Below are 21,594 nucleotides of genomic sequence, written 5' to 3'. Positions count from 1 at the left end.
TCAATGACTTCCTTTGTCAGCTTTCAAAGTCTGTGTTTTATTTAACACACAATCTGTATGGAATGTCACTGTATACTCACTTTATTTGCCTGTACTAACCCCCTTCTGGTTTCTACTGTTTCTTTCAGTTGGCTTATGTTGCTTGCATCTGCTGTCCCAAATATGGTTTTCAGTATTCTATCCAGTGTCTATCCACCCCCTCTTCACTCTCCTGGATTTGTCAGTACCACTCCAATTATTTCCTGCATCTGCTCCTTCAGTTGTGCATATGTCATGAGCAATTTCCTGTGCTCCTTCAACACCTTTGATAACCTGCTGCTACTAATTGATAACTGTTGTATCCCTGGAAACATCTCTTTCAGTCTCCTAATTTCATTGCACAACTCCCACACATTAAACACTTAACTTAATGACTATCTGTAACTGGATGATACCATATCTGGTTTCCCAGAAAACAAAACTTCTCCATCCAGCCAGTGATCTTGCAGTACCGCCACTTTACCCCCAGCAGAGAGGTACAGCACTGCCAAAACTAGCATTCCTCTTTTATGGCCCTTATAGCAGCCTGAGGATAGGGATCAATATCTCCTTCCCTCCCTCAGAAGCCTAGTTTATCTGAACAGCACACCGTACACAACACATTAACAATAAAACCTACCCAAAACAAACATATAACCTTATCTAAAACCACTTTATTGCTCTATACTACATAAAAAAGGAAAAATATTCCAAAATTACACAATTACAGTACACATTATCCATGGCTTCAATGCATACCTAGTGTGAGGTACTTGAAGCTCTCACTCCTGTTGCCCATTCTTCCATTTCCTCTTTTTATGCCTTTTCCTTGACTTCTCTTGTACCCCCCATTAAATTGCCTATGGTGCACCCTTGAGTGGTCCTAGACACCCAGTATCACATTTACTGCAGATTTAGTTTCAGTTACTCGGTAGTGGTCCTGGTGCCACGTTACAAACACCTTCACCTTTCCCTTCAGAGTTTATGAGCCATATAGGCTGACAACATCACCCACTGGCTTAGTCTGTACTGAGGTAATATTCCCACTCACTTTACTGTCTCCTCCTGCTTCTCCAGAGCCTTAGTATTTGCTCAGAGGATCTTCCTCTATACTTCCCTCACCATTCTTGTGATCTCCTGGACCGTCTCTTCTATCCTACCTTCTTTCGGCCTTATCATGTTGAATGGCAGTGGCATCTTTTTTCTGTACACCATTTCAAATGGCAAAGATTCTGTGCTACTGTGTACCTTGGAGTTTTATCTGCTCATTATGAAGGCTAGATATGACCACCTTGTCAGTTTACTGGATGGATGCTTCAAACCTAGTAACAACCTCATAGCAGTATAGTGTGTCACTACCTTGAATTTCTTACCATACAAGCTACACCTGTAGTATGTTACTCCCCATGTTAAGCTAGGCATCTCTCTCTCCATTGTGAAATAATGCCTTTTCACTGTGTTCACCTCTCTTGATGAAAGGGCAATAGGATGTTCCTGTTGCCTCACTTTCTGACTTAAAACGTGTCCACACATCACATGGTAATTTGAAATCTTTTTGAAAAACATTAATACATTTATTAACTCAATAAATGCTCCCAACATACCTCCGTTCATACACACTTAACATTTATTTTCAACAATTGAATAATTGGGTTTGAAATATCTACAAACCCTGTAATAATTCATAAGACACAGAAATAATTGCAACACCTTGATTGCTCATGGTACTGTAAAATCTTGCACTGCTTTCACTAACCTAGGATCAGTTCTTCCACGATCCTTTTCAATGATGTAGTCCAAGTAGCTAACTTTCTCCAGTGCAAAGTAACATTTTTCCATTCTGAGTGTCAAATGTGACGCTCGTAATCACTTGAAAACCTCAATCAGACATTGTCTATGCCCTTGCATATCCCTTGAAAAGCAATTATGTCATGAAGATACTCTAAGACAGCTCTCAGTTCAGCAACCACTGGAATGTTTCTGGAGCACTCTTCAACCAAAACAGCATCATTCTGTCCCAGAGTGCAGAATATGCCATTTTTTGGTTTATCCTCAAGAGCCACTTCCAACTGGTGGTACCCACTCCTAAGATACACTGTCAAGCAGTACTGGCGTTGCACTAGGTTATCTATCATCTCTGTGATGTTCAGAATTGGGTAGGTGTCCATCATAGTGTTTCTAGTCAAGTGGAAGTAATTGCACAAAATTGTTACTTCTTTGAGCATCTGTAGACTTCTTGGGTTCAGCCACAGTTGCTGCCCCACCCAGCGGCTACTACTACTCTCTTCTACTATACCATCAGCCAGTTCTTGATTTATGAAGTCCTCTAAAACTGGTTCCAGCCATCATACCATTCTGTATGGTCTTCAAGACACCAAAGCTTCATTTCCTGTCAGAATCCTGCATTCAGTTAGTGGTGTGGAAGGCAAAGGCTATAGCAGACAAAACAGATCCATAAATTCTAGCAACAGACCACCTCTTGTACATGTACAGTACTGTATTTCACCAAACAACATGCTATATCCAATGATCTATTACCTTACATCACTTCTGCTACATGTAGTATATCAAAAGAGAAGGCAGGGTCCACATTCACCCATAGCAACTTTTTGGTGCCTCCTGACAGACAGGAGCTTACAGTTAAACTGGACTGTTCTGTATATTGGACATTCCTTATGGCAGATCAGCATTGGCAACAGTTTCCCCTAGCCAGAATGTCTTACCACTAGGTTCCACCATTCATCATCAAAGGTCGATTAGGACATGATGTTGATACAGGAAGTCTCACCCTAGGATCTAGCCCTCACTTACATAAGACACTACTACCCCAAATTGCTTAAACTGAATATATAAGAAAAGGTACCACCACAACTGTATCTTGAGAATGTCCTTATTGTCTCACACGACTTGTTTCAGCAGCACATTACTGCCATTTGCAGGTCCCACCACAGCCAAAAGAGTATTAGAATTCCTTGGCACATTTATTGTGGAGTTCTTGTTACAAGTACACATTGGCTAGCTTTCCTCAGGAGTCTCTCCTCGACACCATGTAGTCTCCAGTGATTGGGCTCCGAGGAAAGCTAGCCCGTGTGTACTAGTAATGAGGTCTCTATGATAAAAGTGTCAGGGAATTCTAATACTCTTTTGGCAGTGGTGGAACCTGGGGATGGCAGTGATGTGCCACTGAAACTAGTTGTGTGAGACAATAAAGACATTCTAGAGCTACAGCAGTGGGAGTACTTTTTCTCATCTATATCATCAGCTGAAGCCCTCATCCATGAAATAGGATGGACATCTATAAATTGCTTAAACCTAGTTGCCTCCAATGAAAAATTCATCACTGCTGACCCGAATGATTGTATATAATTATCCCCTATCCATCACAAATTCTGTCCGCAGCTCATGGTCGTGCGGTAGCGTTCTCGCTTCCCGCGCCCGGGTTCCCATTTTCGATTCCCGGCGGGGTCAGGGATTTTCTCTGCCTTGTGATGACTGGATGTTGTGTGATGTCCTTAGGTTAGTTAGGTTTAAGTAGTTCTAAGTTCTAGGGGACTGATGACCATAGCTGTTAAGTCCCATAGTGCTCAGAGCCATCACAAATTCTGATATGCTGGGTTCCATCATTTCCTACCTACTAACTCCCTTAAAGCCACTGACACATACAGTCCTGTGTCCAACAGAGCCCTACATTTCCTACCACTTATCACACCGACTGTAGCACAGTCTGCCTCTGCATTTGTCTTCAACCAGAGGCTCTGGAGTTCCCTCTTGAGTTTAATGCTTACTTCTTACTACCCAGAGCACCTCTGCCATTTCCCCTACACCCCTGTTGCTGGTCCGTATTGTCCCTACTATTATCTCTCTTAAATCATCTGGAGTCCACAGCATCTCTATTACTGCTCTGTGGCTGGTAACATTGCCTTTGCATGTGTTCTGCATGACCACTATTACATTCAACGCAAACATGCTTCTCTAATCCCTTACACCATTGACACATTAGTCTCCTCATACTCCAATGCCCACCTAATTGCTGTGTCCCAGTGCACACCCTCCTTGACATCACTCATGTAAAACCTCTCAGGAAAGCATCAAGCCCATGTTGCTCACCATCTTGTAACAGTACTTTGTTCACCTCCTCTCTCTGTGTTAACTTGTAAGTATGTACATTCAGCTTCTTAAATCTATCCAAAAAATTCTCAACCACTTTGTTATACCTCTTCAAAACCATAATCAAGTGCTTATGGAAAAACTGTGCAATATTCTGTCTCCTATACTTTGTGCTAGCCCCTGCCTTAGTTGGTAAAAAGTCTGCAGATTGCATAGTGTCTCCATGCACCACTAAAATTATTTACTTCCCTTGTCAAGTATAACATTGCTATTTGTAACTGTTCAGCAGACCAACCTCTGCTGACACATATGTGTGTGTGTGTGTGTGTGTGTGTGTGTGTGTGTGTGTGTGTGTGTGTGTGTTTTCACTCTACCTCATCAAAGGATAACTCCAAAAGCAAGCAAGTTTTCTTTCTTTTGTTGTTGTCGTGGTCTTCAGTCCAGAGACTGGTTTGATGCAGCTCTCCATGCTACTCAATCCTGTGCAAGGTTCTTCATCTCCCAGTACCTACTGCAACCTACGTCCTTCTGCATCTGTTTAGTGTATTCATCTCTTGGTCTCCCTCCACGATTATTACCCTACACACTGCACTCCAATGCTAAATTTGTGATCCCTTGATGCCTCAGAACATGTCCTACCAACCGGTCCCTTCTTCTTGTCAAGTTGTGCCACAAACTCCTCCCCAATTCTGTTCAATACCTCCTCATTAGTTATGTGATCTACGCATCTAATTTTCAGCATTCTTCTGTAACACCACATTTCAAAAGCTTCTATTCTCTTCTTGTCCAAACTATTTATCGTCCATGTTTCACTTCCATACATAGCTACATTTGCATGCTCAGTTAGGAGGGAATGGAGATTGTCTCTTACGAAAGCTTCTAGTGACACTTTATCCACTTTTTTAAATAAAATTATTTTGCGTTTGTTTCTGGTGGAAGAAACGGTATTGAGCCTAGCTACAATGACCTTGTGATCACTAATCATTATTAAACCTACTCCTGCATTACCCCTATTTGATTTTGTATTTATAACGCTGTATTCACTTGACCAAAGGCTTGTTCCTCCTGCCACCAAACTTCACTAAGTCTCCCCATATCTATCTTTAACCTATCCATTTCCCTTTTCAAGTTTTCAAACCTCCCTGCCCAATTAAGGGATCTGACATTCCACACTCCGATCCGTAGAATGCCAGTTTTCTTTCTTTTTATGTGTTCCTCTTAACAACTCAGTGCCTCTGCTTTTCAGTGAGTGGCCCCTTTAATCCTAAAGTATTTTTATTCTACAAGAACTTTCCTAAAACATTTAGAACAAACCCATATGTTGGCCTATGACCCAAGATCTGCCAAAAATCCCAACACATTTTCAGACATAGTATCAGAGAAAACAGAAACAAGGTTAGGAACTGACACATCCACTCAAAGAGCCTGTGATCTTTTTCTGCCAGCTTATTGTCTGCGATCACTTTACCAGCCCTTAACTGAGCCACCTGATTCACCAATGACTGTATAGCCACTTCTCTGGTGACACTTTGTATTTACAATTTTGCCACTGTCTTCTCCTTATTTGTCTTTATGATTCAAAATTAATACCTCAAAACAATGTTCTACTAATAACTCAGATAGAAAAGGTAGTCATGGAGCACTCTATCAACCTATTTTTTCCACCTAATCATGAGCCACATCAACTCTACATTGCCTGGCCATGTGTCCAGAATGATTACACGTAAAGCATTGATACAGTCGACGTGCATGCAGGGAAATCAGGACGCGCTCATTGTAAAGACACTTCAGCTATCAAGATATTAGCAGTAAATTTTCAGAATGTTTGGAATAAAGTTCCTAAATTTACTGCCCTCCAGGAAGCGTGTGGCGCGCAAATTATTCGCGGGACTGAGACCTGGCTGAATCCTGAGATAGGAAGTTCTGAAATATTTAGTGAGGGTTGGAATGTGTATCGTAAAGACAGATTAGACACCGTAGGAGGTGGTGTCTTCATTGCAGTTGACAAAAATGTTGTGTCTACTGAGGTCAAAGTAGAGTGTGATTGTGAAGTTATCTGGACATGTTTAACAGGGCTAGGGGAAATAAAGTTAATTGTGGGGTGTTATTACCGGCCACCAGGTTCCACCATAATAGTTCTAGAACCATTCAAAGGGATTCTACATTCTGTATTGCAGAAGTACCCGGATCATGCTTTATTAGTCGGAGGCGACTTCAACCTACCTAGTATAGACTGGGATGTCTATGGATTAATTACAGGTGGTACAGACAAGCCGTCATGTGAATTACTTTTGAACACATTATTCGAAAACTGTCTTGAGCAGCTAAATCGACAGCCAATGCATAATGGAAATATTTTAGATCTGGTAGCCACGAACAGACCAGACCTCATCGACGGTGTCAGTGTTGAGACAGGGATTAGTGATCATTATGTTGTCATTACGACTATGGTTACAAAAGTTAAAAAGTCGGTCAAGGAGACTAGGAGAGTATTCTTACTAGAAAGAGCAGATAAGCAGTTGTTAGCATCCCACTTAGTAAATGAATTGACTTCATTTACTTCTGGTATGATGGACATGGAAGAATTATGGGCAAATTTTAAACACATTGTAACTCATGCATTGGACAAGTATGTGCTGAAAAAGTGGGTTACAAACGGAAAATACCCACCGTGGTTTAACAGCACAATTCAGAGAATGCTCAGGAAGCAAAGGCAGTTGTACTCGCGGTACAAGAAAGATCAGGAGCATGAGGACAGGCAAAAGTTAGTAGAAATTCGTGCTGCTGTAAAAAGAGTGATGCGCGAACCATTCAACCACTACAACCGTCATACCTTAGCAAAAGATCTTGCTGAAAACCCAAGGAAATTCTGGTCTTATGTAAAATTGGTAAGTGGGTTGAAGGCTTCCATCCAGTCACTCACTGATCAGTCTGGCCTGGCAACAGAAGACAGCAAAATGAAAGCAGACATTTTAAATTTAGCATTTGAGAAATCTTCCATGCAGGAGGATCGTACAATCATACTGCCATTTGAATCTCGTACAGATTCCCGTATGGAGGACATAGTGATAGACATCCCTGGAGTTGTGAAGCAGCTGAATGGGTTGAAAATAAATAAATCACCAGGTCCTGATGGGATTCCAATTTGGTTTTACAGAGAGTACTCTACTGCATTGGCTCCTTACTTAGCTTGCATTTATCGCAAATCTCCTGCCCAACGTAAAGTTGGAAAAAACGCAGGTGGCACCTGTATATAACATGGGTAGAAGGACGGATCCTCAAAATTACAGGCCAATATCCTTAACATTGGTTTGTTGCAGGATTCTCAAACATATTCTCAGTTCAAATATAATGAATTTCCTTGAGACAGAGAAGTTGCTGTCCATTCATCAGCACGGCTTTAGAAAGCATCGCTCCTGCAAAACGCAACTCACCCTGTTTTCACATGATATCTTGTGCACCATGGATGAAGGGTATTAGACGGATGCCATGTTCCTTGACTTCCGGAAAGCGTTTGACTCGGTGCCCCACTGCAGACTCCTAACTAAGTACGAGTATATGGGATTGGTTCCCAAGTATGTGAGTGGCTCGAAGACTTCTTAAGTAATAGAACCCAGTACATTGTCCTCGATGGTGAGTGTTCATCGGAGGTGAGGGTATCATCTGGAGTGTCCCAGGGCAGTGTGGTACGTCCGCTGTTGTTTTCTATCTACATAAATGATCTTTTGGATAGGGTGGATAGCAGTGTGCGGCTGATTGCTGATGATGCTGTCGTGTACGGGAAGGTGTCATCGTTAAGTGACTGTAGGAGGGTACAAGATGACTTGGACAGGAATTGTGATTGGTGTAAGGAATGACAGCTAACTCTAAATATAGATAAATGTAAATTAATGCAAATGAATAGGAAAAAGAATCATATAATGTTTGAACACTCCATTAGTAGTGTAGCACTTGACACAATCACATCGATTACATATTTGGATGTAACATTGCAGAGCGATATGAAGTGGGACAAGCATGCAATGGCAGTTATGGGGAAGGCAGATAGTCATCTTCGATTCATTGATAGAATTTTAGGAAGATGTGGTTCATCTGTAAAGGAGACCGCTTATAAAACACTTATACGACCTATTCTTAAGTAATGCTCAAGCGTTTGGGATCCCTATCAGGTCGGATTGAGGGATGACATAGAAGCAATTCAGAGGCAGGTTGCTAGATTTGTTACTGGTAGGTTTGATCATCACGCGAGTGTTACGGAAATGCTTCAGGAACTCGGGTGGGAGTCTCTAGAAGAAAGGAGACGTTCTTTTTGTGAATTGCTACTGAGGAACTTTAGAGAACCAGCATTTGAGGCTGACTGCAATACAGTTTTACTGATGCCAACTTACATTTCGTGGAAAGACCACAAAGATAAGACAAGAGAGATTAGGGCTCGTACAGAGGCATATAGGCAGTCGTTTTTCCCTCGTTCTGTTTGGGAGTGGAACAGGGAGAGAAGATGCTAGTTGTGGTACAAGGTACCCTCCACCATACACCGTATGGTGGATTGTTGAGTATGTATGTAGATGTAGATGTAGACTTGCCACAAGGAGCAGAATGCCCAAGCAAATTACACTTCATAGAATGCAAACCAATCATCTCCAGAATTCCCCTGAAACTGTATAAGTCCACTGGTTCCTACCGTTTCATAAAGGTAACCCTCATACAATCATGCCTCTTAAGCTTCAGTCCCATGACTATGACCACATAAAAACAAAAATAGTATCACTCACCCCAAAATGAAGACACTGTAGGCTTTGGCTGGAACATTGTAGTGCATGGGTAGCACACCCGCTGCTGTGGAAACACTGTTGACATCAGTACATGATGGAGTGAGGCAATCACACCTCTCTCTGCTGTCCCTGGCCAGCACTGACATAAGGGCTGCAGCTTCTGCACTGGCTGCTGAACTTGTGCCCTGCATCGCTAATGACAGGCCTGTAGAAGGCAAGCAACCCTTAGAGGTCACAGCCATTGATGTCTACTTTCCTCAAGGTCATAGAGGCCTGATCACTCCTCTTCCCACTCGCATCACCATTATGGCATGTGAAGATGGTTATGTGCGGGGTGCAGGACTTAGTGCTGGTGGCAAGCACAGCCTGGTCTCGAACCCATGACTGCTGCGAGTGGTGCCCAGTCATCTCACTGCCCAGCATAGCTCTGGCATGGTGGTGGTGCTCCCCATTTCCGGTGACGAGGACTGATTGGTGGCTCAAAATCTTGTCTTCTATATATGCCTCTGGCACGCATTTGCTTCACTAATACCCAACAACTAGTCATATTACCAATAACAAGAGACCTGCCCTGGTGTGGTGACATTGTCCTGCTGGCTATATAGTTATCACTGTGTAGTACAATTTACTGCTGCACCTGACTGTCCTGGTTTTGCAGTCCACTTGTGTACCTGTTATTGTGACCCACATGTCACCACACTGGCAACTACCAGCTCCTGATTGTTAATGCAACACTCTAAGGCAGCTTCCACACTACCTCTCAATGCTTTTGCTAAAATTGTGTAATTTTTACTTAAAGAGTAGGTAGTGGCACTACAGATGCAATTTTTATATGCACAGTAAACAAATAACCTAAAATTAAGCAATGAGTGTTTAAATTCATAGAAAATTGATGAACAAGAACACTTTAGCATAGCTATTACCAACATACAGACATTAATAATATATTCTCATTTTTTCACAGAGAGCAGAAACGAAGATCAGCAGTTTTGCGTACCAAATTGTTCGTAAAAATTTTTTACAATGAGAAAGAAGTATGCCAATCAAATATTGCATCTTTGACTGATAAATTTGAAGTAAAGTTTGAACAGCTCTTCAATATTTGTGTGCTGCAGCACCCAGATAGTTTGAAGTTGGAGATCTGGGAAGAATCAAGTGCTCTAAACAAAAACATTATTGCCGATGTGTATATTCCTCCTCCAAACAGGTAATGCTAATTTTTTTTCTGTTATTTTTAACCGCATATACTTTTAGTTGCATGGCAATCTAATATCTAGCATGTGTTTCTTCACTTGAGTCCATCTATTAACTGCAGAAGTATCTAACTGGAGGGTTGAAATTAAAAGTAAATATTTGTCTCCTTGTTAAGTTTTCAAATTGTTGCAATCCAAAAATAGATGATGAACTGTGTTTTATACTAAAACCTAACCCATTTTACTAGTATTGCACTACCAAATCTGTTGCAATAACATTAATAATGAAACCACTATAAAGCTAAATATAGAGTTATCATGTTCAAGCCAAAAAATTGTTATTCACAATTTCTACATTGATTAATAATGTATGTACTAAATTGTTACACAACGGTCTCTTAGTAAAGTAAGCCCCATAATATTATTTTCAACTGTTTAATTTAGTGTTCATTTTAATGCCATATTGTGTAGTTGCTGGGGCTGGAATTTTTAACAGTGCACAAGCCCCATTTATAGCAATTATTTTATTTTTACACATTATAGTGCACTGGTCAGTTTGAATGTGAAATGATATCACATAAAAGTTTTAACTCTAAAGCAAAGTATTATTACAGGACAGTGTTTTGGCTGAAAATCTTTTAGCATTTTATGAAACAATATTATAAAGAGGTTATTTGCTACTATCCATGTACCACAGATGCTGAGTCACAATTAGACATAACAAAAAGACTGCCAGAAAGTGAGCTATCGGCCAGTAAGGCGTTTGTCAAAAATAGACAACATACACAGACACACTCATGCCAACACAACTCACACACATATGACCACAGTCTCTGGCAGCTGAAGCCATATTACCAGCAGGAGCAGCACATGATGGGAGAGGCAACTAGGTGGGGTAAGGACGATGCTGGGGCAGGGAGGGGAAGGGATAGCAGGGTTTGGGTAGGAGACAGTAAAGTGCTGCTTGTGGGAGTGAGCAGGGATGACATGGAGACAGGGTAGGGCAGTTAGGTGCAGTTGGAAGGTTAGACAGAGTGTATGGGGAGGGGTGGTGGTAGCAGGAAAGGAGAGAAGTAAAACGAATGGGTGCATTGGTTGAATAGAGAGCTGTGTAGCGCTGAAATTGGATCAGGGAAGGGGCTAGATGGATGAGGACAATGACTAACAAAGCATGAGGCCAGGAGGGTTATGGGAACGTAGTATATATTGCAGGGAGGGTTCACACCTGCACAGTTCAGAAAAGCTGGTGTTGGTGGGAAGGATACAGATGGTACAGGCTGTGAAGCACTCACTGAAATGAAGAATGTCATGTTAGATGACATGATCAGCAACAGGATGGTCCAGCTGTTTCTTGGTCACAGTTTGTCGGTGGCCATTCATGGGGACAGAGAGCTTGTTGGTTGTCATGCTCATGTAAAATGCAGCACAGGGGTTGCAGCTTAACTTGTATTTCACATGTCTGCTTTCACTGGTAGCCATGCCTTTGATGGGATAGGTGGTGTTTGTGACCAGAGTGGAGAAGGTGGTGGTCAGAGGACGTATGGAACAGATCTTGTATGTAGGTCTATTGCAGGGATTTGATCCATGAGGTAATGGGTAGTGAGCAGGGGTTGTGTAGGTATGGACCAGGATATTGTGTAGGTTTGGTGGATGGCGTACTACTGAGGGTGGGGTGGGAAGGATAGTGGGCAGAGCTTGTCACCTACACATAGATGATATTTTCCCTGTAGAGACGTATTAAGCTAAAGAAAGCTTATGACCAAAGCTAGATACTGTTCTCAACGAGGAACTGAGTGAGGCTGCAAATGCCTAGGGCAAGTAGGGAACAGTGGTACCAATGACTTTGTAACTTTAATCAACGTAAGTAAGCCATTACATTTCGAGCACACAGCTGCATCATATCTCATTTAATGGCACAATGAGAGGTAGTCGAAACCATGGCAGAGAATGTAATTCAGTTGCTCTCAGTACTGGGCGGTACTGAGTCACAAGGGGAATGCTCCTCTGTGGATGAACAGTGGGACTTTGGGAGGTGGTGGCTAATAAGATAAGACTTGGTAGACCTGGTTTTGTACAAATCTGGGATGGTAATTATGGTCCGTGAAGGTCTCAGTGAGATCCTCAGTGTATTTCGAGCAAGACTGCTTGTCACTACAGATGTGACTACCGTGGGTTGGCAGTTGCTAGCCTCTATGGAAGCTACTTCTTGGTATGGAATGGATGGCAGCTGTCAAAGTGGAGGTACCTCTGGTGGTTGGTAGGTTTGGTAGGTTTGATATGGACAGTGGTACTGATACAGCCATCTTTCAGGTGGAGGTCAACATCGAAGAAGGTGGCTTGTTGGGTTGAGTAGGATGAGGTGAAGCAAATGGGGGAGGTGTTAAGGTTCAGGAGGAATGTGGGTCAGGTGCCCTCAACCATGAACCAGATCATGAAGATGTCATTAATGAGTATCAGTGAAACTGAACCAGGTGAGGGGTTAGGGATTCTGGCCGTTTAGGAAGGGTTCCCTTAGATGGCCCATGAATACATTGACATAGGATAGTGCCATGCAGGTGCCTGTAACCAAAACCCAGATTTGTTTTTATGTAATGCCTCCAAATGTGGAGTAATTGTGAGTGAGAATATAGTTGGTCATAGTGACTAGGAAGGAGGTTGTTGGTTTTGAGTACATGAGGTATTGGGAAAGGTAGTGGTTCAACAGCAGTAAGGCCATAGGCATTAGGGATGTTAGTGTAAAGGGTGGTGGGTCTAATAAAGATGAGCAGGGCACCATGTGATAAAGGAACAGGAACTGTGGAGAGTCATTGGAGGAAATTATTGGTATCTTTTATATAGAAGGATATGATGTAGCTAATAGGCTGAAGGTGTTGGTCTATGAGAGCAGAGATTTCTCATTGGGGACACAGTAACTGGCCACAGCAGGGCATCGCAGGTGGTTGGGTTTATAGATTTTAGAAAGCATGTAGAAGGTAAGAATGCGGGAAGTGATAGGGGTAAGGAGAGAGATGGATTCTGGGGAGAAATTCTGGGATGGACCTTAGGATTTGATGAGAGACTGTAGATCCTGCTGGATTTCTGAAATTGAATCAGTGTGGAAGTGTTTGTCGGTGGATGAATCTGACAGCTGGCAGAGTCCTTCTGTCAGGTAATCCTTGTGTTGTAGTTCAAAATAACAGTGATGAAGCCTTTTATCAGCAGGTAGGATTTTAAGGTTGGGATCAGTTTTTAAGTAGTGGATTGCAGTTTTTTCTGTAGATGTAAGGTTAGATTGCATGTTGAGGGATTTGGGGAATGATATGGATGGAGGAGTGAACTGAGGCAGGCAGGGTTTCGACATTGGTGTTTGTTTGAGTCTGATTGGTAGTGTTGGTGGCGAAAAAGTGTTTCTACTGTAGGGAGCAGAAGAAGGAGAGAAGGTCTTTAACAAATCTTGCATGACTGAATTTGGAAGTGGGGCAAAAAGTGAGGGCTTTGGAAAGGGCTGATACTGCTGTGGGGCTAAGGCTTTTGGAGGAAAGGTTCATGATTGTGTTTAGGTTCTGGATTCTGTGTGTTGGTGAGAAGGGAGTTTTTGAGGATGGGGTAAGTTTAGTACACCTGTAAGAAAATTCTGTCAGCTATGAGGGGATGTGGGGGAGGTCTGAACGTTATTGTAGAGGCAGCAGACAGTGGTAGTCCAAGGCAGGAGTAGGAAGTGAACAGGGTGGAGAGTTTTTTGAGGTGGCATTGTGCCATTAAATGTTGCTCTAGTTCGTGGAGTGTAAGAGTTTCAGTGTGTGTTGTGGGATCCAGGAATTTGGGATTGCTTAGCATGAGAATTTTACGGGCGGAGAGAAGGTATTGGAAGGAGGTTTGGAACTGAATGATATGGTTTTGTAGGACTGTGTGGGTGAGTGTTAAGGATTGGCAGGATTGGAGCAGATAGAGCTCATTGTGGAAGGAAGGGTGGCTGCCAGAGATGAGTAATTTGATGGTAAGGCCATTTGGAGGGATACCATGGGCCAATCAACAACACAGGAACAGTATGTGGGAGTGGGTTCTGGCTAGGGATAAGGAAACTTTTCTGTATTGATGTAGATGGAAGGGATAAGGATCCAGGTGGTGGATAATTCTTCACATATTTACACATTTTTAAGAGGAACTGAAATACAGAGGAATAGGATAAGCAACAGTACTGTCAATGAATAATGAATATGTTTCATCTTCTTTTTATTTCACTTTTGAACTGAATGTCATATATTTATCACTAAATGTTTTTTTTTTTTGTGTTGGTTGATACTTCATGAGTTCTTGCATCATTAATAACCCATTTTTGGATCATGAGTTACACTTATATCTATACAAGTTTAATTTCTTGTTTCAGTGCAACAACTCTGCTGAATTGTGAAACAGGTTATCACGAATTTAGCAACAATATGGTGATCACATTTAATCACACAGGTGTGGGCAGTGGTACATTTTGCCCACCCTTGCCAGGAATGCAGTCAGCTAGTAATTCTTTGTCATGCTTATACACATCAGGAATAGTTGAATGCAGAACAGGATGGGGAAAGGATGAAATTTCTGGAGAAATAATGGCACCACCAGAAAAATCTGGATTGAGGTGTGTCCTTGATCATCTTCATTGTTCTACTCATGTGTGTGTTTATCACTGTCTTATATTGCCTGCTATCTTGTAAATGGTGTGCTCATATGAAAACGAGGCTTAAAACTAAGTATGAGGGTTGTCCATAAAGTAAGGTCTCTGACAAGCTCCTGTCGGGATGGAGTGAGCTAGCTTAAACTAAGAACAGTGCGATGTTCCTTGCTTACCACACCACTATCCTTCCCAGTTCCCAACTCTGTGCAATGCTCCTTTTTGACATAGCAGCCATTAACAGTGGAAGGGAAAATTGATGCTCCCACCAAGCATGTATTGCATTCTGTGATTAGATTTCTGTGGTTTAAGGAGTCAACCCCTATTGTAATTCATCACCAGTTGACTGATGTGTATGGAGAAAGTTTATGGACATAAAAAATGTGCGTAAGTGGTGTAGGGAGTTCACAGACAGCCGTACAAAAGTGGAGGACGTGGCTGGCTGTGGGCGTCCATCAGGTTCATACGAGACAGTGACAGAAGTCAAGAAGTTTTGCTTGTGGGTTGATGTGACTGTGCAAGAGAATGATGAGCTGACACTGCCATCTCTAAGACTACCATGGACAAGATTTTGATGGACATTTGGAAGTGTCACACGATTTGTGCCAGGTGGGTGCTGTGGATGCTCACTTATGGACACAAAAAAAGAAATGCGTCAAAAGTGCCCACAAGCTTCTTCACCATTACCAGGAATGGGATGAGGAATTTCTGGATTCAGTTGTAACCGGGTACAAGACTTGGGTCCCCAACTTCACACCAGAGACTAAGGAACAATCTAAACAATGACGGCATTCCAATTCTCCAAATGTCAAGAAGTTCAAGCAAATGCCCTCAGTGGCAAAGGTGATGGCTTCAGTATTCTGGGATTGAAAAGGCATTCTGCCAGTTGACTACCTGGAAGCAGGTACAACAATCAATGCAGCAGTGTGCTGCGAGACAATTACAAAGCTACGCTGGGCTATAGAGAACAAAAGGAGGGGTCGGCTGACCAAGCGAATTTGTTTGCACCATGACAATGCCCGTCCTCAAGTCTCCAGCACCATGACAGATCTCATTGCCAATTTCAGTTGTGAAATCACTGACCAACCTCCATGCAACCCTAATTTGGCTTCTGGTGTCTACTATTTGTTTTCCAACTTAAAGTAATACTTGGGGAGAATGAAATTCTCAAGTGACAAACAGCTGAAGACCATTCCTTGCTGCCTGAGTCAGCGGAAGAGTGATACGACCCCGGTATGAAAAAGCTTCCGGAGCATCTCCAAACATGCATCAATCATGACAGGGACCATGTTGAAAAGTACCTAAAAGTCCGAGCTTTCAGAATTTGTAATTTGTTGTACAATAAAATGGTGTTTGTGATGTAAGAAAGCATTGGAGACCCTTGTAACAGTAGTAGCTGCACCCAGAACCTAACAAAAGTAATAGTAGTTACATAACCCTCCCCCCTCCCTCCCCCCCGCCCCCTTGAAGTCCCAGTAGTCAGTTGTCCACATTATTTTTTCCCTACATGTTTGAAATGGGCAACATATTTATAAGTTATATTTTGTTGTTTCATTTGTGTGTGTGTGTGTATCAATTTTTTCACAGTAAGATGACTTAATGAATTGTAATTGAGATGCATGACACAATAAACTTCCTCTTATCTAAATAACAATTGCTCACAAAAACAGCAAAAATAGTTTTGATGCACTTTTTAATTGATAAGTAATTTAATTTTGCATTATCATATAAATTAAGATGATTATTTCTTTTATTTTGCTGCTGTGTGAGATGCATTTCACACAAATAATAATAATTATTATTTCTTTCTTATCTCAGACGTTATGTCTGGCCAAAAGTAGAAAGTGACGTGGACCTTGATCAAGTGTGACTTCCTTTTAATTGCACGGTATATGTTATATTGCATTTAGAAACTTTCGGGCAATTGAACATGTATCAATAATTATGGATTTCTGTTTGGATGTAGCTGTATTGCGTTGATGTACTGGTGGACATTGTGTGGTATGACTCCTGTAGTTGATAGTATAATTGGTATAATGTCAACTTTATCCTGCTGCCACATATCCTTGACTTCCTCATCCAGTTGGATGTATTTTTCAATTTTTTCTCCTGTTTTCTTTTGTATATTTGTTGTATTGGGTATGGATATTTCGATTAGTTGTGTTAATTTCTTCTTTTTATTGGTGAGTATGATGTCAGGTTTGTTATGTGGTGTTGTTTTATCTGTTATAATGGTTCTGTTCCAGTATAATTTGTCTTCATAATTCTCCAGTACATTTTGTGATGCATACTTGTATGTGGGAACGTGTTGTTTTATAAGTTTATGTTGTAAGGCAAGCTGTTGATGTATTATTTTTGCTACATTGTCATGTCTTCTGGGGTATTCTGTATTTGCTAGTATTGTACATCCGCTTGTGATGTGATCTATTGTTTCTATTTGTTGTTTGCGAAGTCTGCATTTATCTGTTGTGGTATTGGGATCTTTGATAATATGCTTGCTGTAATATCTGGTGTTTATTGTTTGATCCTGTATTGCAATCATGAATCCTTCCATCTCACTGTATATATTGCCTTTTCTTAGCAATGTGTTGGATGCATCTTGATCGGTGTGTGGCTGTGTTAGATAATACGGGTGCTTGCCATGTAGTGTTTTCTTTTTCCAATTTACTTTCTTTGTATCTGTTGATGTTATGTGATCCAAAGGGTTGTAGAAGTGGTTATGAAATTGCCAGTGGTGTAGCTGATGTATTTATATGAGTGATTGCTTTGTGTATTTTGCTAGTTTCTGCTCGTTCTAGAAAGAATTTTCTTAAATTGACTACCTGTCCATAATGTAGGTTTTTTATGTTGATAAATCCCCTTCCTCCTTCCTTTCTGCTTAATGTGAATCTTTCTGTTGCTGAATGTATGTGATGTATTCTATATTTGTGGCATTGTGATCGTGTAAGTGTATTGATTGCTTCTAGGACTGTGTTACTCCATTTCACTACTCCAAATGAGTAGGTCAATATTGTTATAGCATAAGTATTTATAGCTTTTGTTTTGTTTCTTGCTGTCAATTCTGTTTTCTGTATTTTTGTTAGTCTTTGTCTATATTTTTCTTTTAGTTCTTGTTTAATATTTGTTTTATCTATTCCTATTTTTTGTCTATATCCTAGATATTTATAGGCATCTGTTTTTTCCATCGCTTCTATGCAGTTGCTGTGGTTATCCAATATGTAATCTTCTTGTTTAGTGTGTTTTCCCTTGACTATGCTATTTTTCTTACATTTGTCTGTTCCAAAAGCCATATTTATATCATTGCTGATTACTTCTGTTATCTTTAGTAATTGGTTGAGTTGTTGATTTGTTGCTGCCAGTAGTTTTAGATCATCCATGTATAGCAAATGTGTGATTTTGTGTGGCTATGTTCCAGTAATATTGTATCCATAATTTATATTATTTAGCATGTTGGATAGTGGGTTCAGAGCAAGGCAGAACCAGAAAGGACTTACTGAGTCTCCTTGGTATATTCCACACTTAATCTGTATTGGCTGTGATGTGATATTATTTGAATTTGTTTGGATATTAAGTGTGGTTTTCCAATTTTTCATTACTATGTTTAGGAACTGTATCAATTTAGGATCTACTTTGTATATTTCCAATATTTGTAGTAACCATGAGTGGGGTACACTATCAAAAGCTTTTCAGTAATCAATGTATGCATAGTGTAGCGACCTTTGTTTAGTTTTAGCTTGATATGTTACCTCTGCATCTATTATCAGTTGCTCTTTACATCCTCGTGCTCCTTTGCAACAGCCTATTTGTTCTTCATTTATAACTTTGTTCTGTGTTGTATGTGTCATTAATTTCTGTGTAATGACTGAAGTTAATATTTTGTATATTCTTAGTAGGCATGTTATGGGGCGGTATTTAGCTGGGTTTGCTCTGTCTGCTTGATCTTTAGGTTTCATATAAGTTATTCCATGTGTAAGTGTATCAGGCAATGTGTATGGGTCTGCAATGTAACTGTTAAATAATTTAGAAAGAAACTTCCGCATGGGAAAAATATATTAAAAACAAAGATTCCAAGACTTACCAAGCGGGAAAGCACCAGTAGACAGGCACAATAAATAAAACACACAAACACACACACAAAATTTCAAGCTTTCGCAACCAACGGTTGCTTCTTCAGGAAAGAGGGAAGGAGAGGGTATGTGTGTGTGTGCGAGTGTACACCTGTCCTCTTTTCCCCCAAGGTAAGTCTTTCCACTCCTGGGATTGGAATGACTCCTTACCCTCTCCCTTAAAACCCACATCCTTTCATCTTTCCCTCTCCTTCCCTCTTTCCTGAAGAAGCAACCGTTGGTTGCGAAAGCTAGAAATTTTGTGTGTGTGTGTGTGTGTTTGTGTGCTTTATTTATTGTGCCTGTCTACCGGCGCTTTCCCGCTTGGTAAGTCTTGGAATCTTTGTTTTTAATATGTTAAATAATCTAGTTAGATGTGAATGTGTTGAGGTGAACTTCTTTAGCCAGAAATTTGCTATTTTATCTTTTCCAGGGGCTTTCCAATTGTGAGTAGAATTAATTGCTTTGGTGACTTCATGTTGCAGAATTATCACTTCAGGCATTTGTGGTATCATCTTGTATGTGTCTGTTTCTGCTTCTATCCACCGTGCATGCCTGTTATGTTGTACTGGGTTTGACCAAATGTTGCTCCAGAAGTGTTCCATGTCTGTTATGTTTGGTGGATTGTCTATTTTAATGTGTGTGTTATCTATTGTCTGGTAAAATTTCTTTTGGTTTGTGTTGAATGTTTGGTTTTGTTTCCTTCTATTTTCACTTTTTTTGTATCTTCTAATATTATTATTATTATTATTATTATTATTATTATTATTATTACCACTGTTATAAAACTTGTACTTGAGATTAATGTGAACATCATCATGCATCATTTTGCAGCTTTGCATTTCTCCTCTAGTCATTCCTGCTTTGCCATTTAGCCCTTTCTCTCTGTCTCATTTTAATTTGTCTATTCCCTTTTGCCTCCTTAATTTGTAGCATTTTTACATTTTTTTATGATTTAAATTCAGTATTGTGTGTGTTATTGCAAGATTTGTGTTTTGTCTTGTATTTTAGCTTAGTTCTTCCTCTATTTCCTTCATGCCTGTATGTCACGTACAAGGAAATTAAAGTAACCCTTGGAGGAGAAGAAGCAGATGTATGAACATCAAGCACTCAGACAACAATCTGGTACCTAACAAAGAAGAGAAGGCTGAAAGATAGAAGGAATATACAGAGGGCTGTATAGGGGAAAGAGTCAAAACCTGAAACACATAACATTCTCTCAAAATTATTAAGATGTTTTGTGGAACTAACCATGACAAAACTATTCCACCTTACATGCAGCTATTTTTTGTCTTGAAAATGGTAATGAATTTAAAAAATCTGAAATATGCATGTGAAATGTTAGTTCTATGTAAACATTATGCATTGGGGGGGGGGGGGGGGGGTGAACTCACTCACTGCCATAAAGATATAGCATGAGAAAAAAAGACGAAAAAAAATTGTCATTGCAAACTTGTTTAACTGTCGATTACAACAGTACACAATAGTACATTACAAACTAAGCACATTCCATGGAATCAGATAGCCTCCCCAAGAATCCATAATAATGTAATATAATACTACAAATGGCAGTCCTTTCCAGGAGAATGAAGTGTGAAGAGAGACCACAGTGTGAGTTGAACAGCCATTCAGGATGGATGTTACCTGTCTTGAACAGTGCTCTTTTGTAAAAAAAAATGTAAAGACTGCAGTTCAACCTGAAGGAATGTACGACAATGCCACAAGGAGCTTGTGGAAGTGGTAGGAAATGCTGCTGTACCATATCAAATGGTTGCTTAGTGGGTAGATTCAGTCGTGGCAGAGCTACAATGATGGACATGCATTGATCCAGGTGGCTTGTCAATGTGCATGTGGACTGGGCTCATAGCCAGATTGCCTATTGCTTGGAGAATGACAGAAGATGGACACTGCAGGAATTGCAGCACCATACTAGTATTGAAAAGAGTACAATCTACAGTATTGAAGCATTGAGCTACACATGTGTAAAGTTCCTGCAAAGTGGGTACCTCATGCACTAAGTGAAGTGGAAAAGTGGACATGTTACAGAACTTGTCATGTGATACTAGCATGTTATAAGGAGAAAGGAAACAATATGCTTGCAAGAATCATCACCATATATGATTTTTGGACCAGGGCCTATGAGTCAGAACTGAAACATCAGTCTGTGGAATGGCATCATCCAGGTTCACCATGAAGGCAGAAATTTCATCATAGTCCCTATCTTGTCGAGGTAATGGTCATCAATGCCCATGAAATTAGAGGAGTGATCTTCTACCATTTCGTCCTATATGGACAAACTGTTGATGCTCTGTACTACTGCCACACTTTCCTGCAATGATACCTATGATGGGCTATTCAGGAGAAACGTCCTGAACATCTATACAGTGCATTAATTTGTCAGGACAATGCGAGAGCCGACACAGCGGCATGTGTACAGAATCTGATCATGCGATGGGAATGGGAAGTACTGAAGCATCCACTACACTTGCCAGATTTATCAGCTTGTGATTGTGATTTCATACCAAAACTGAGAGAGCCATTGCATGGGACATGCTTTCAAACACATGAAGACATTGCCACAATAGTAACACATTAGACCACGGGTATTCAGTATCTTCCAGAACATTGTCAGTGTGTGGTATATTCAGTGGGAGATTATTTTGAGGGACTTTAATATGTAATAGGTCCATGCTCCTGACATGTACTACTGTGTTCTGTTACAATTGGCAGTAAAACATGTTTGAAACAACAAAATTTGT

General features: G+C 40.7%; 1 protein-coding gene across 1 annotated transcript in view; it reads left to right on the top strand.

Moving 5' to 3' along the window:
* Positions 1-21,594, top strand: part of LOC126355338 (coiled-coil and C2 domain-containing protein 2A) — a 536,251-nt gene that overhangs the window by 342,999 nt on the left and 171,658 nt on the right. The window contains exons 13-14 of the mRNA XM_050005633.1: positions 9,862-10,104; positions 14,457-14,696. Of these exons, the coding sequence (XP_049861590.1) occupies positions 9,862-10,104; positions 14,457-14,696 (483 nt within the window). The remainder of the gene's footprint in view (positions 1-9,861; positions 10,105-14,456; positions 14,697-21,594) is intronic.

Source organism: Schistocerca gregaria, chromosome 3, assembly GCF_023897955.1.
Source record: "Schistocerca gregaria isolate iqSchGreg1 chromosome 3, iqSchGreg1.2, whole genome shotgun sequence".
Taxonomy (NCBI): Eukaryota; Metazoa; Arthropoda; class Insecta; order Orthoptera; family Acrididae; genus Schistocerca; species Schistocerca gregaria.
This window is presented reverse-complemented; position numbering and strand designations above follow the sequence as displayed.